This window comes from Elephantulus edwardii, unplaced genomic scaffold (assembly GCF_000299155.1).
Source record: "Elephantulus edwardii isolate Elephantulus edwardi_28Jun2011 unplaced genomic scaffold, EleEdw1.0 scaffold00050, whole genome shotgun sequence".
In the NCBI taxonomy this organism is placed as follows: Eukaryota; Metazoa; Chordata; class Mammalia; order Macroscelidea; family Macroscelididae; genus Elephantulus; species Elephantulus edwardii.
The window spans coordinates 18,355,987-18,369,744 of record NW_006399800.1 but is presented as its reverse complement, the minus strand read 5'-3'; the positions used below and the strand labels follow the sequence as shown (position 1 = coordinate 18,369,744).

The following is a 13,758-nucleotide window of genomic DNA, read 5'->3' as shown; positions in this document are numbered from 1 at the left end:
AAAGTTGCAAAGCATTACTACAAGAAACAAGAGATCTGGAGAAATGGAACAATATACCATGTTCATGAATTGGAAGACTCAATATTGTTAAAATAACAGTTCAACCAAACAGAATCTGCAAGGTCAATGCAACTCCAGTATAGATACCAATTCCATTCTTCAACAAGATGGAAAGTGCAATTTTATCTGGAATGGAGAGACCTTACACAAGCAAAACACTACTGAAAAGGAGAAACAAGGTAGGCAGCATCACACTCTCTGATCTCAAATTCTACCACACAGCTGTGGAGTCAAGACAGGAACAGTAGCAGACTCAGAGATCAGTGGAAAAGAATTGAGAACCTAGAAATCAGCTCACCTTTGGTCAGCAGTTCTTTGACAAGAATCAGTTGAGGAAATGACAGTCTCTTTAACAGATGGTGTTGGCAAAATTCCTGTGCAATTTAAAGCTACAAAAACCCCCTGGAGGGTCAACTATGAGTTAGTTCCAACATGATGGCAATGAGTGTGTGAGTGAGATCTTGCCTTTACTTTGCTCCTAACTTTTTCTGTGACCTTGCACCTACTTATTTTCTTGTAACTTGGCAAGGGGGTCAATTATCTATCTTACTGACCTTAAAAGTGTTTTTTTTTATAAATTTATAAACTAAAAATCATGAAAATACTTTGTAAAATCTATTAAATTCAATCCTAGTACTATTTATTAATAATAGCTTATTATGATCAGATTTTTTTGTACTCGCTTGCATTAAATATTTGTTGAATATTATTCAGAGTCAGGTATTATGCTAGGCACATGCATTTACAATTGTTTTAAAATAAACTTCTGGTGCTTACTTAACTGATTTTAAATTGCATTTATAAAATGCTTGAAAATATAGTTAGCTTTATTTCCTTACACATTTATAAAAATACATAGTGTTATGTGAATTTTTTTTCCAGATACTATTTTATAAATATTTCCTTTTATTGTTGCTGCTTATCTTATATGATGAAATCCTAAGATGAACCCCTTGGTATCTTGGAAGATTTTTTCCTTTCCCAGTTCTAGTTTATGAATTTTCTTTTTCAGATGTTATATAAATCACTATGTGTGCTTCGTGAGGAGAGAGACTCTGTAGGGATCTTTGGCATCACTCAGGAGGAGGATGTTTTTCCACATAAGAATTTGGAACTAAGGGAAAACAAACATTTCTGCAACAATCTTTTTTAGAAGATATCTGCTATCAAACACATGGCTTTATACTCTTGACCCGTCAGAGAAGTAGTTTAAAAAATAAAAGTGGTTGTAGGAGTAAACCCGAGTTCTAATCCCTGTTGTGACACAGTCTAGTTCAACAAGTCTAGCCTATAGTAGTACTTACAATTTGTCTGATGGGAAGGAAGAAAGGCCATGTCTTGTTGGGTTGTCCATTCAAGCCTTCAAAGACTGGGCTGTGTATTGAGGAAGCATTCTGTAAATGGAAGCTCCGGTGTCCTTTTGAGCAAGGGATGTATTCCTTCTATTCTCTCCACTAGCCAGCCCCCCAAGGTAATGTGTAGGCTCCTTGAAAGTGTTTGCTGTTCAGTGGCCGCTGATCAAATGTGTTCCCAAGAAAAGACTGAAGGATTGCCATAGTTGTCTTCTCAACGTAACATGAATAATTTCCATCAGAGGAGTGACTGAGTTCTAAATCTACTTTATTTCAGTAGAATCTTCGAGGAACGAACCGTATTAATTCACAGTTGTTCTTCCTTAAGTGATTTCTGATCTGATGTGAGCATACAGATGACCTTTCTATATTTCTGTTTCTGTTTTTGTCCTACCCAAAGCAGGTTGTCTTCTTGCCTCTAATTTGCTTGATGAGAAATATATGCATAAGGTATAATATATAATATGTTTGCATAAGGTAGAGATTATTCAATCCATGTTGTTGTTGTTGTTGTGCTATTGTTATCTGCTGTCAAGTCACCTGCGACTCATAGTGACCCTATGTTCAACAGCAGTAAACCCTCCTCTATCCCTTGCCAATCTTACTGTCTCTGACACACCCACCCCCATTACCTCAGTAACTGAATCAATCCATCTCATCAAAGGTCTTCCTCTCGTGTGCTGTCCCTCCACCCTCCCAAGCATGACGCCCCTCTCCTAGGACTGATCTCACCTTGCAACATGTCCAAAGCATATCAGAATCCTTGCCTCCAAGGGGCAGCCTGGCTTCACTCTCTCCAGGACAAACTTGTTTATTCTCCTAGCAGTCCATGGTATGTTCAATACTCCTCTCGAGCACCAAAGTTTGTAGGCATCAACTCTACTTTGATCATCCCTAGTCATTTTTCAGTTCTCTGATGCATAGCAAATAATTCAGTCCATATAGAGAATACAAATAGTTGTCCATGACCCTAATTGTAGAAACCCAGTGTCTCAAAGAGACAAAGAAGCTGAGGTTAAGATGACAGATAAGAGATAAAAAGGGGATTCTAATATGGCACGGGGAGGGTAGCATTCTGGATTTCTTACACCGCTACCTCTAAGAGAATATAGAAGTGAACTAGAGACTATTTTCAGGATAAATAGTACCTGTAGTGAGGGTTTTGGGGAGTTTTGTTTTGGTTTGGTGGGTTTTTTGGTAGTGATTCATTATTGTTGAGTCAGAATTGACTCATATCTGACCTCCAGTGAGTTTTCCAAGGCTATAAATTTCATGGGAGGAGATTGTCCTTCTTTCTCCTGTGAAGAAACTCATGGTTTTGGAATGCTTGCCTTTTTGTTGGTAATACAGCTTCTTCACCACTAGGGCAACTAGCTCCCTTTTCCCTGCTAGTGTCAATTGAAAAGAGTTTTCAATAAGTTAGCATGACATTATGATATACTATTGAGACCTGTTGCTTTCCTTCATAGCTAAAGGACTAAAAAACGATCCATTTGAGGGCATAATGTCAGTACATCAAAACGTTTAACTAAACATGATAATATTGAAAATTTAGTTAATTTGCAATGATGCATTTATGGTGAAAGTAAATGCAATTTATATATGATTGAACATTTCCTATACTCTGCTTAAAACATAAATAGATGTGCATTTGTGTGGATATTGTGTGTCAGGTAAGTTTGCATCATTGATGTACTTGAAGAACACGCTGTGAATCTCTAATTATGTTTAAAAAATTATTTTCTTAGTACCACATTATACTCATTATATACTCTACCAATTTAGTTTTTTAATAGATTCCTGGCATGATAATTACATAATCATTCAGTACAGTAGCAACATCATTATGGTCAAATACTAATTAGCTACTAAAATGAAACAAAACAGAACCTAGGTCTCAGCTTATAAAAAGTGGTTTAATATTGCAGAAAAACAAATGTATGGTTAAAATTATTATTTGCTTAATATGTGAGTCATTTTTTTCCCCATGGAGAGGAATCATTGTTCTGGATGCTTATTATCTAATTTATTGCTTGGGAACACATTGCATTTTATCAGAGCCTTCGTGACCGGCTCTGTGTGGTAGTGCATCAAGAGAACTTGGCCAGTGGGGATTCTCGGCTTAGCTTACTGCAGGCAGCTGGGGTATCTTGGGGCTTTCAGTGCAGAATTAGATTGGGCGAGAGGATCTCTGAGGGCTTCTCCTAGCCACAATTTTTGAGAGTTCTTTATAAAATAGATTTGGAAGTTTCTGGGAATATAGGGTTTAGTAGTAAATCAATTCATTCTGAAGCACAGTTTTGAACATCTTGAGTGTTGAAGATAAATGTTTCCCAACTGTTCCTCAGCACTTCTTAGGAATTTGGTACTGTTCTGTGGGTAACATTGAATCTTAGCATTTGTGATTCTCCAGGTGTGTTTGTGATGGGATAAAATTCAGGTAGAACATAAATTCTGATGGCTGAAAAGTAGGCGGGTCCAAGTAGAGTCACTTAATTCTTCTTGAGAACTGCTTTTATAGATAAGAGGAGCTGTCATCTAATACTCGGAGTCTCTGGATGGTTCAAATTCTCAAGTGCTCAGCTGCTAGCCAAAAGATGCGTGATTTGAGTTCACCCAGAGGTACATCAGAAGAAAGGCCTGGTGATCTGTTTAAAAAAAAAAAAAGAACCACTGAAAGCTCTGTGGAACACACTTGTACTCTGACACACATGATGGAGTCATTGTGAGTTGCCTTCACCATGATGACAGTAGCTATTATCTGCTACTTGGAGACTTCATTGTCCTTTGGAGACAGACTTTTGTTTATGTGCCTTTAGCTGTTCTTCTCATATTGTTGTTGTGTTGTTGTTATGTGCCATCGAGTTGCTTGAAACTCATAGCGACCCTATGTTCAACAGCCCTAAACCCTGATCTATCCTGTGCCAACTGAACTGCCTCTGACACACTCATTCCAATTACCCCAGTCACTGAATCCATCCACCTCATAGTGGGTCGTCTCCTCTTGCGCTGTCCCTACACTCTCCCAAGCATGATGTCTCTCTCCAAGGACCTGTCCCTCCTTACAACGTGTCCAAAGTATGTCAGACAAAGCCCCAGAATCCTTGCCTCCAAGGAGCAGCCTGGTTTAACCCTCTCTAGAATGAATCTGTTTGTTTTCTTGGCAGTCCGTGGTACATTCAGTACTCTGCTCCAGCACCACAGCTCAAAGGCGTCAATTTGCTTTCTATCCTCCCTAGTATTGTCCAACTCTCTGATGCATAACAAGTGATTGCAAAGACCATAGCCTGTATGCACCTTAGTCTCCAAAGTGACACCATTGCTCTTCAGTACCCTGGAGAGGTCCCTAACAGCAGACTTTCCCATCGCAATATTTTTTTTATTTCCTGGCTACTGGTGCCAAGAGTGTTGACCATGGAGCCAAGCCGACTAAAGTTATTAACAATCTCAATCTCTTCACCATCCATCCTGATGCTGCCAGTTGGTCTAGTGGTGAGAATCTTTGTCTTCTTGACATTGAGCCTCGATGAACATGAGTGACAGAAACCAATTACAACCCTACTTTCGTCTAGTTGATGCTAACTCATAGCAACCCTCCATTGAATTCTGCGGCCATCTGTCTTTACCAGAGGAGACTACTCATCTTTCATTTATCAGTCTAACATACTATATGCCCTAGGTCATCAGTCCTCCTCTAAGTGACATGTTGCTGTTGTTATGTAGCCTTGATTTGAAACCAGCTCAGCTGACCCTCCAATAGGTTTTCAGACTAAATCACACAGGAGGAGAGTGCCCATTTTCCTCCCGCAGATGCTGGTAGATTCAAATTATGTACCTTTGAATTGGCAGCACAATGCCTTACTTCTAGGCCACCAGAGACCCCCACCCCCAAAGATATAGCTGGTTCATATTACACTGATGTAAAAGTGTAATACAGATTAGAGAGAGCTCTGGTGGCTTAGTGGTAAGGAGTTGGGCTGCCAACCCAAAGACATGTTCGAATCCACCAGCCATCCTGTGTAAAAAGATGGTCAGTCTCCTCCTGTGTAATTAACTACTTCTGAAAAGCCCTTGGGAAGATCAGCTATGAAGTCAGTTCTGATTCTGTAATACACTTGTCACTTTTAGTATCTCAGTATATTTTTTAAAATCAAAGGTACTTCTGATAAATTCCAACTTTTCATAGTTATTTATACTGTATCATCTTTCCTATTTTTTTGTTGTTCCCTGGACTTTGTTTTTAATTTTGGTCTCTGCATGTAGTAATTTTCTCTTTTGATGAATAGTTTGTAATGCATCTGAAAGCAAAAAATATATCTGGCACATGCATAGATCAGTTGAAAGAGCATTGATATGCCTTCTGAAGAATTGCAGTAAATGATGGTACCTTGATTCATACACAACTACCATTTGTAAGGGAGGCGGGCATGACTAGTTAGTTCTTTATTCATTTTACAACTATATAGGGAAATAAAATATTTCAGATCATGAAAATGTCCACTAATGAATGAATGACTTTTACAAGTAGTAAAACTTCCTTCTTTAATTTGCATTAAGACTATCCCCTTATTTGAAGATACTATACTAGAAATTGATTATAAAGTAAAATCCAAAACATTCATAGAATGTAGATTTCATGAAGTCTGTGATGTGTGGTCTGTCTAGACTGTTTTACTTAAAGTCGTGAAACAATGGCAATCTGATAGAATCATGCCAATGAGAAAATCAAGGGTGCTGTTTGTTTCAAATGAGAATTATCTTAATATCAAAGAACTGAGAAAGGTGTAGGAAAAATTATGCCTTCCTTGAATATTTTTGTAAATATCATTATGTTTTAAAATACTGACCTGTGGAATAAAAGCTATGTGAAGGATGTCATAAAGTTCTAATCTTGGAAAAAATTTTGCCAAAAATCTCATTTAAGATTTTTTAAAAAAAATATTTTTTATTCTTTCTAAGAATTGCATGTAGTTGTAAATATTGCCTAAATATATTTTAGATGTCTTTATTTTTGTTTTCTTAGATAAATTCCCATCAAAAATTGTTTCACTGTTAGCTGTGAGGTAGCTCTGGTGGCCTAGTGGCAAGAAGCTGCGCTGCAATCCCTGAAGGCATGTTGCTCAAGGCCACCAGTCGCTCGGCAGGAAAGAGATGGACACTCTCTTCCTATGCAATTAACTGCCTCTGAAAACCTGCCAGAGGGTCAGCTATGCGTCGGTTCTGACTCTGTGGTACACAAGTACAAAAAAATTAGCTGTAATAAAATTTTTATTCCCATTTTAAGTGAGACACTAGTGTTTCCCTTTTCCCATAGTCAGTTTTTGGATATAAGGGTCTCCAGTTATAAAATTTTGACTTATGTGCTTCTACATGAAAACCATACATATATTTTTTGGCTGTGCTGATGACCAGAAATGAATGTGAGATTTTTTTAATTTCAATTAATCATGGCAAAACTGTAAATAGAAAAAAATATCTATTTTTAATTCAGTGAGATTAGGTAAAGACTACGGTATGAGTGTATTGAGCTGATTTTTTTAAAGAAATCATTAAAATCATGTTTATATAAATAATTTTCTGGCCTATGAACTCCAGTGTGATTATATTATTGTCATCTATCTGTAAACATTTTGCACTTTAGAAAGTGTTTTTTGAATCCTGTTACCCCGTTTATGTTTGTTTGTGAAGCATTTGTTGTTAGGAATTTACCTATGCTCTAGAAATTCTACAGAACGTGGCTTATAATTCTTCTCCATTTGTTATCTTTATTACTATTGGTTTTAGCTTAACTTCTTACAGAAGGATGTGAAAGAAGTAAAAATACTTTGAAATCCCATTAGTGAAGCTGCTGTTTTTGCAGGTACCTTGTGGTCTATAATCCTTTAGAACAAGACCGACATTCAGTGGTCTCAGTCTATGTGAGTTCGCCCAATGTGCAAGTAGTCTCCGCTGCAGGAAAACCTATGGACATTCAAGTCAGTGCAGTTTGGGATACAGCAAATACTATTTCACAGTCAGCCTATGAGGTATGTTGTCTCCATAAAACTAAAAGAGCATTTGATAAAGAAGAGCCAGTATATAATATGTAACCTGTTGAGTCATTGTGTTAATGTATGTGAGATTATCAAGGTTATAAATGTCAGTGAGCTTTGCTGAGCAGTTCAGTGATACTAAAGGAAAATAAATCTTGTGTTTCCCCAGATATCCATTATATTAGTGTATGCAATCTGTTATTATCATAGATAAATAGATAGATAATAGTTGTTATGTGCCATTGAATTGGAACCTTCCTTTGGATTTGCAACACAGCTCCTTACCACTAAGCCAGAGCTTCCTCAAAGTAGTACATGTTGTTGTTGTTGTTGTTGTTGTTGTTATTGTGTGCATTTGAGTCAGAACTGACCCATAGCTGACTCTTCAGCAGATTCTCGTAGGCAGTTAATTACACAGGAGAAGATTACCCATCCTTCTGTGCAGCAGTTGGTGAATTCAGATCACATACTCCCGGAACTCCACTGCAGCTTCTTTCCACTAGACCATGAGAGCTCCCTGGTACATATTACTGGTATGAAGGATTGTTATCCACATTGAATTAGAAATATATATCACCTTTCTAAATAACTTTGGATTGACTAATCTTTTAAGTAGTAACGTATTAACGAACCATAAAAGAACAATTTCCTGAAATAGCTTTAAGATCTGAGTACTATTAATAGACTGTATTTTTAAAGTTTCTTAAAATAAGCATTGTTTAACAAAACTCCATGTCACTAGAAAGCTTGGACTTCTTTGACTATGGAGTACAATTTAAACACTATTTCTGAAGATGAGCCGTAAACTCATGGTAGTGGTGATTACCACTGAGTGGATGCCATCTTGCTATTATGTGCCTATCAAATTTACTGCAACTCATGTTGTTGTTGTTGATATGTACCATCGAGTCACTTGCGACTCATAGCGACCCTATTTACAATAGCCCTAAACTCTGCTCTGTCCTGTGTCAGTGGCACTGTCCCTGAGACTCCCATCCCGATTATTCCAGTCACTGAATCAGTCCACCTCATAGAGGGTCTTCCTCTCCTGCACTGTCCCTCCACCCTACCAAGCATGATGTCCCTCTCCAAGGACCAGTCCCTCCTTAAAATATATCCAAAGTATGTTAGACGAAGCCTCAGAATCCTAGCCTCCAAGGAGCAGCCTGGTTTAACCCTCTCCAGGATGAATCTGTTTGTTTTACTATCAGTCCATACTACCCTCCATATTCTTCTCCATCACTACAGCTTAAAGGCATCAATTCTCCTTCTGTCCTCCCTAGTCATTGTCCAACTCTCTGATGCATAACAAGTGATTGCAAAGACCATGGCCTGTATCAGATGCACCTTAGTCTCCAGAGAGACACCATTGCTCTTCAGTACTTTGGAGAGGTCCCTAACAGCAGACTTTCCCATGGCAATACGCCTTTTAATTTTCTGGGTACTGGTGCCAAGAGTGTTGACTGTGGAGCCAAACAAACTAAAGCTGTAAACAGTCTCAATCTCTTCACCACCCATCCTGATGCTGCCAATTGGCCTAGTGGTGAGAATCTTTGTCTTCTTGACATTGAGCCTCAATCCATACTGAAGGCTATAGTCCTTGACCCTCTGCAGCAAGCGCTTCAGGTCCTCCTCAGTTTCAACAAGCAGTGTTGTGTCATCTGCATAATGCAGATTGTTGACGAGTCTTTCACCAATCCTGATACCACATTTCTCCTCATAGAGCCCAGCCTCCCAGGTAATCTGTCTGCATAGAGGTTGAAAAGGTATGGAGATAGGACACATCGCTGGTGTACACCCTTCCCAATTTTGAACCATGCAATGTTTCTCTGCTCTGTTGTGACAGCTGCCTCTTGGTCCAAGTATTGGTTTCGCATTATGACGATCAAGTGTTCTGGCATTCCCATTCTTCTCAGAGTCAGCCACAGTAAAAGAAGTTCTTAAAAGCCATTCTAGCCACAAATGTCTAGTTCTTTCAGTTGAAAGAAAAAGTATAATACAAAATGTTACCTATAAATTTCAGGAAGCATTCCATGTAGAAAATACAGCGACAGCTCTATGAAACAGGGTCATGTTTTATGCCATAACTATCACCATGCCTTCCTTGTTTATGTTTACTAATCTCCAGTCATGCAATGATTGCTGCCAACTACAATAGGGCTTCTAATACTTAGGATTTAGAAGCAGGAGTGGCATCCACTTCCTAAATAACATGCTCCATGAAACTCTGTGAACATTTATAAATGTTGATAGCTGTAGAGGGGCTTGAGACCTTTTGTTCATAGGGTCACTGTGAGTCATGCTTGACACGAAGGCAATCAACAACAACAATACTTAGGATAAAGTGTGTTCAAAATAAAACTATACCTTCATGGAAAATTTCTCTTCTATAGACATTCATTAGGATCACTATGGGACAATGATTGATGGGCACACAATTCCGCATATTTTGTAATTTCATCTATTTCACTTTTTAGATGAGAACACTAAAGTCCCTCGTAGGCCTCTTAGTTAGGATTAACTGAGATGGGGTACTCTTCCCATAAATGATCAAAAAAGTATTAACATTCTCTTAAAAAAAATAATGGCTTTGTTGGTAGTGGTCCTGTTTTTGCTAAAATAGAAATAGTTTTCCTTTCAGTATCTTATTTTCTTTTTAATAAATTCTCTCCTCTGTCTTTTAAAGATCTCCTTTCTAGCAAATATACCACCTTTAGGATTGAAAGTGTTTAAGATTTTGGAATCAACAAGTTCAAAATCACTCTTAGCAGAATACGTTCTATACAATGGCAAAACAGAAGTTAAAGGACTTTTCAACATAAAGAATGTACAGAGTGCTGAAGAAGATATAACGCTAGAAAACTCCTTTATTAAACTTCGATTTGGACGATCAGGGCTTATGGAGGTATGTTCATTTAAGTAATTCTGAAATTCATAGGAGCTTTCTTATCACTTTTACTCAACATGTAGTAAAGTTAAATGTACATAAGTAGGATTACTTGTGTAAAGAGATTTAAAGGTATGCTTAGGTAAGATTGTACCAATTATGTCCAGAGTACACAGTCATCTGGGGATAGTGTAGCTCTGTGAACTACCTGTCATTGGACTATAACTTGGTATTGTGAATGTTAAGAAATTCTTATGGAAACTTGTAAAGCAATTTGGTAGAGTAAATTTATGTCTGTTGACTATGACCCTAAAAAAAAAACATTGAGTTTGTGTTTGCTGTCACTTATATTTCTTTTTTCCCACAAGTTCAATTTCATTGTACTTTATAGAAATGTTGGCTTATGTAGATTGGAAAGAAAAAGGAAACCTGCCCCATCACAATGGAAAATTTAAAAAATAGGCTAGCCCTTCTAATTTGTTTATATCTTTCTTAATGAAGTATAGAATGGATTCCTGTTCTTTTTGTTAAAGGTTTTTAATCTCAAGACTATAAAATATGGAGTGTTCAACCAAGAGTTTTTACTATTAGAAATGTAACATTTTAAAAATATATTTAGTAGGTTTTCTATCTTTTTATATCAGTATTTAGTGTTTTCATAAGAGCATATACATGGAACTAATACATTTGATATCTTAATGTGGTTATTATCATAATGGTTCATTGTTTTTAAACTCTTTTTTTTATTTTTAGGAAATGATAAGTAAAGAAGATGGCAAACATCGAATAGTAAAATTGGAATTTTCATGGTATGGAACCACAAGTAGAAAAGACAAAAGCGGTGCCTATCTTTTCTTACCTGATGGGGAAGCCAAGGTAAATGCTGATGAATGAGCAGTCAGTAGATGCTAAAAGACTAATGGGGAGTGGGGGGCTTATTGATACAGTAACTGACAATAAGGGCAGGTGTGTCAAGTACTGAGGTTGGCTTGGGTAGGGCAAGATTCAGAGTTATTATTCATAGGGTCGCTTTGAATTGTAGTCAGCTTGATACAGTAACAATTGGGGATACATAATTTAGTGCCCATATATTCTATCCCTTTAGTATTTGTAGTGTATGTTATTAGTTAACTTACAGTTAAAAGTTAGGTAAAGAATTTTTCAGAGTAAGACTACAGTTAGAATGCAACAATGAATTAAATATTCAATAAAATTAATTTGAAGTTAAAAATGAAGCGGCTAGATATGACCTAGGATGCTGTTGTACCCTTCTGTGCATATGCAGCACAAGCATATATATATGTCCATACAAAATACGCAGTCATGGGTGAAAAATAAAATACCCAATGGACTTTCTGTTGCTCCTTAACTTTTAGTATTTAAAACTCAAAATGTATGTTTGATTGCTTTTTTTTCCTCCCTCTACTCTTGACTATAAAAAATTCTGGCATATTTTGAAAATGCAGAAAGCTGAAGAAAACAATAAAAATTACCAACTAGTCCATAAGCCAGTAAAAACTACTTGCAACATTTTGATGTGTTTCTTATTTTGTTTTGTGAACATCCTTTCTCCCTCTTTCCCAGGTTTTGTCTTACTGCATGCACATATTTTATTGTACATTGTGAAAAGGCTTACAGTCTGATGGTATATTCTCTGAAAACACAACTTTAATATACGCTGTTGTGTTTACTTAAGGATCTCTTGTTGATGTATATGTGCCTTTTCGTCCAGTTATCACTGTTATAAAATCATGATAAACATTCTTTACAGTGTTTTTATACAAGTGTGACTATTTCCTTGGAATTCTCCTGAAGAGTTTTCTATCAGTTCATGAAGCCTCTTAAGGCTTTTCATACTGCTGCTTCTCTCTGCAGATAGACTACATACATTTTTAAAGTGGTTCTCTAATATCTGTTGCAACTTTTGATAGCCATATTAAAAGAGTTTCAATAATATATGAAACAAACTCTGTTGTTATTGTTGTTATATACCTTCTAGTTCCTGCAACTCATAGCAACCCTGTCTGTGTACAACAGCCCTGAAGCCTGCACTGTCCTGATCCATCTCACTGACTCTGACTCACCTCCCCGTATTACCCAAGTTACTGTGTCAGTCAGTCTCATTCAGGGTCTTCGTCTCCGGCGCTGTCCCTCTGCTTTTCTAAATAGTCCTTCTCCAGTGACTGGCCCCTCCTGGCCATGTGCCCAAAGTATGTGAGACAAAGCTTCGAAATCCTAGCCTCCAAGGAAAAACATACTTTACTGTAAATATTTTTCTTTTTCATGGTTACTGTTAAGGGCAAATCTCTTTGCACATTTCATCATGCATATGAGTTTATGAAGCTCTTTGATTATTTTTCTATTGAAGTGTCTTACTGGTCTGTGAGATATTTTTCTTGCATAGTATAATAAACACAAGTAACCTGGTGGTGTAATGATTAGATGCTCAGTTGCTAACCAAAGTGTTAGCAGTTCAAACCCACCCTGTGGCTGGATGAGTGAAAGATTTGTTAATTCCCTCCTATAAAGATTACAAACTAGAAAATGCTATAAAGTTGTTCTGTCTGCCATAGGGGTCACAGCATTAGAAAATTATCTGCATGGCACCCAGTAACAGTAGTAAGCACATTAAACCTGTTTTCTATATGTTGCCAAATTTTCCCTCAAATTTATTATTAATTTTTCTGTTACAGTAGGTTTTCGTTTAATTAATTATTTTGTTAAGTGTTTCTTCCTTTGCTTTTATACATGTATAGGTCTTTCCCACCTCAGTGAGAAATAGTGTACTTTTTTGTTGCCTAGGCATCTGTAGTCTGAAAAAGATACTATTATGAAAACCTGCTCACCAGAATAACATATTATGTTGTAAGGGATTGTGTGGACCACATTAGGAATTGTAGTTTTTGTTTATTTAAATCACTGATAAGTTAAAGATAAAATGACTCATGGTAGTCGGCATTCCAGATAGGGAATCCTGAGAAAGTATTTTCCCTCCAATTTTCTGTCCAGATATTTTGTTTTGTTTGATTTGTTCTTATCCTTTTAAAAAAAGTATCTTTGAGGTGAAATTGTGTCCATGGACAATAGTGTTGTTGTTGTTCTCATTAGGTGGTAGTGGTTATTATTACGAGTTGCCTGTGGCTCTTCGCGACCCTGTATACCCCAGATCTGAGCTTCCTCTATCCTGTGCCTCCCTCAGCATCTCTGACGTGCTCAAGCCCATGGTCATGGTCATTGTGCTAGTCCAGCTTGTTGGGGTCGTCTTCTCTTTCCCTGACCCTCTGCTTTTCCCAGCATGAACTTTTCCAAAGAGTGGCACCTCCTCGTAGCATGACTAAATTATTTAACATTTTCTTTTCTTTTTCAGTAAGTGTTATGACAGATAAGGAGATCTAACTGTACGTTATTATAGATTATAAAGAGACAT

General features: G+C 37.2%; 1 protein-coding gene across 1 annotated transcript in view; it reads left to right on the top strand.

The window, feature by feature from the left end:
- Nucleotides 1-13,758, top strand: part of MAN2A1 (mannosidase, alpha, class 2A, member 1) — a 308,450-nt gene that overhangs the window by 222,768 nt on the left and 71,924 nt on the right. The window contains exons 13-15 of the mRNA XM_006886707.1: nt 7,273-7,438; nt 10,131-10,349; nt 11,085-11,207. Of these exons, the coding sequence (XP_006886769.1) occupies nt 7,273-7,438; nt 10,131-10,349; nt 11,085-11,207 (508 nt within the window). The remainder of the gene's footprint in view (nt 1-7,272; nt 7,439-10,130; nt 10,350-11,084; nt 11,208-13,758) is intronic.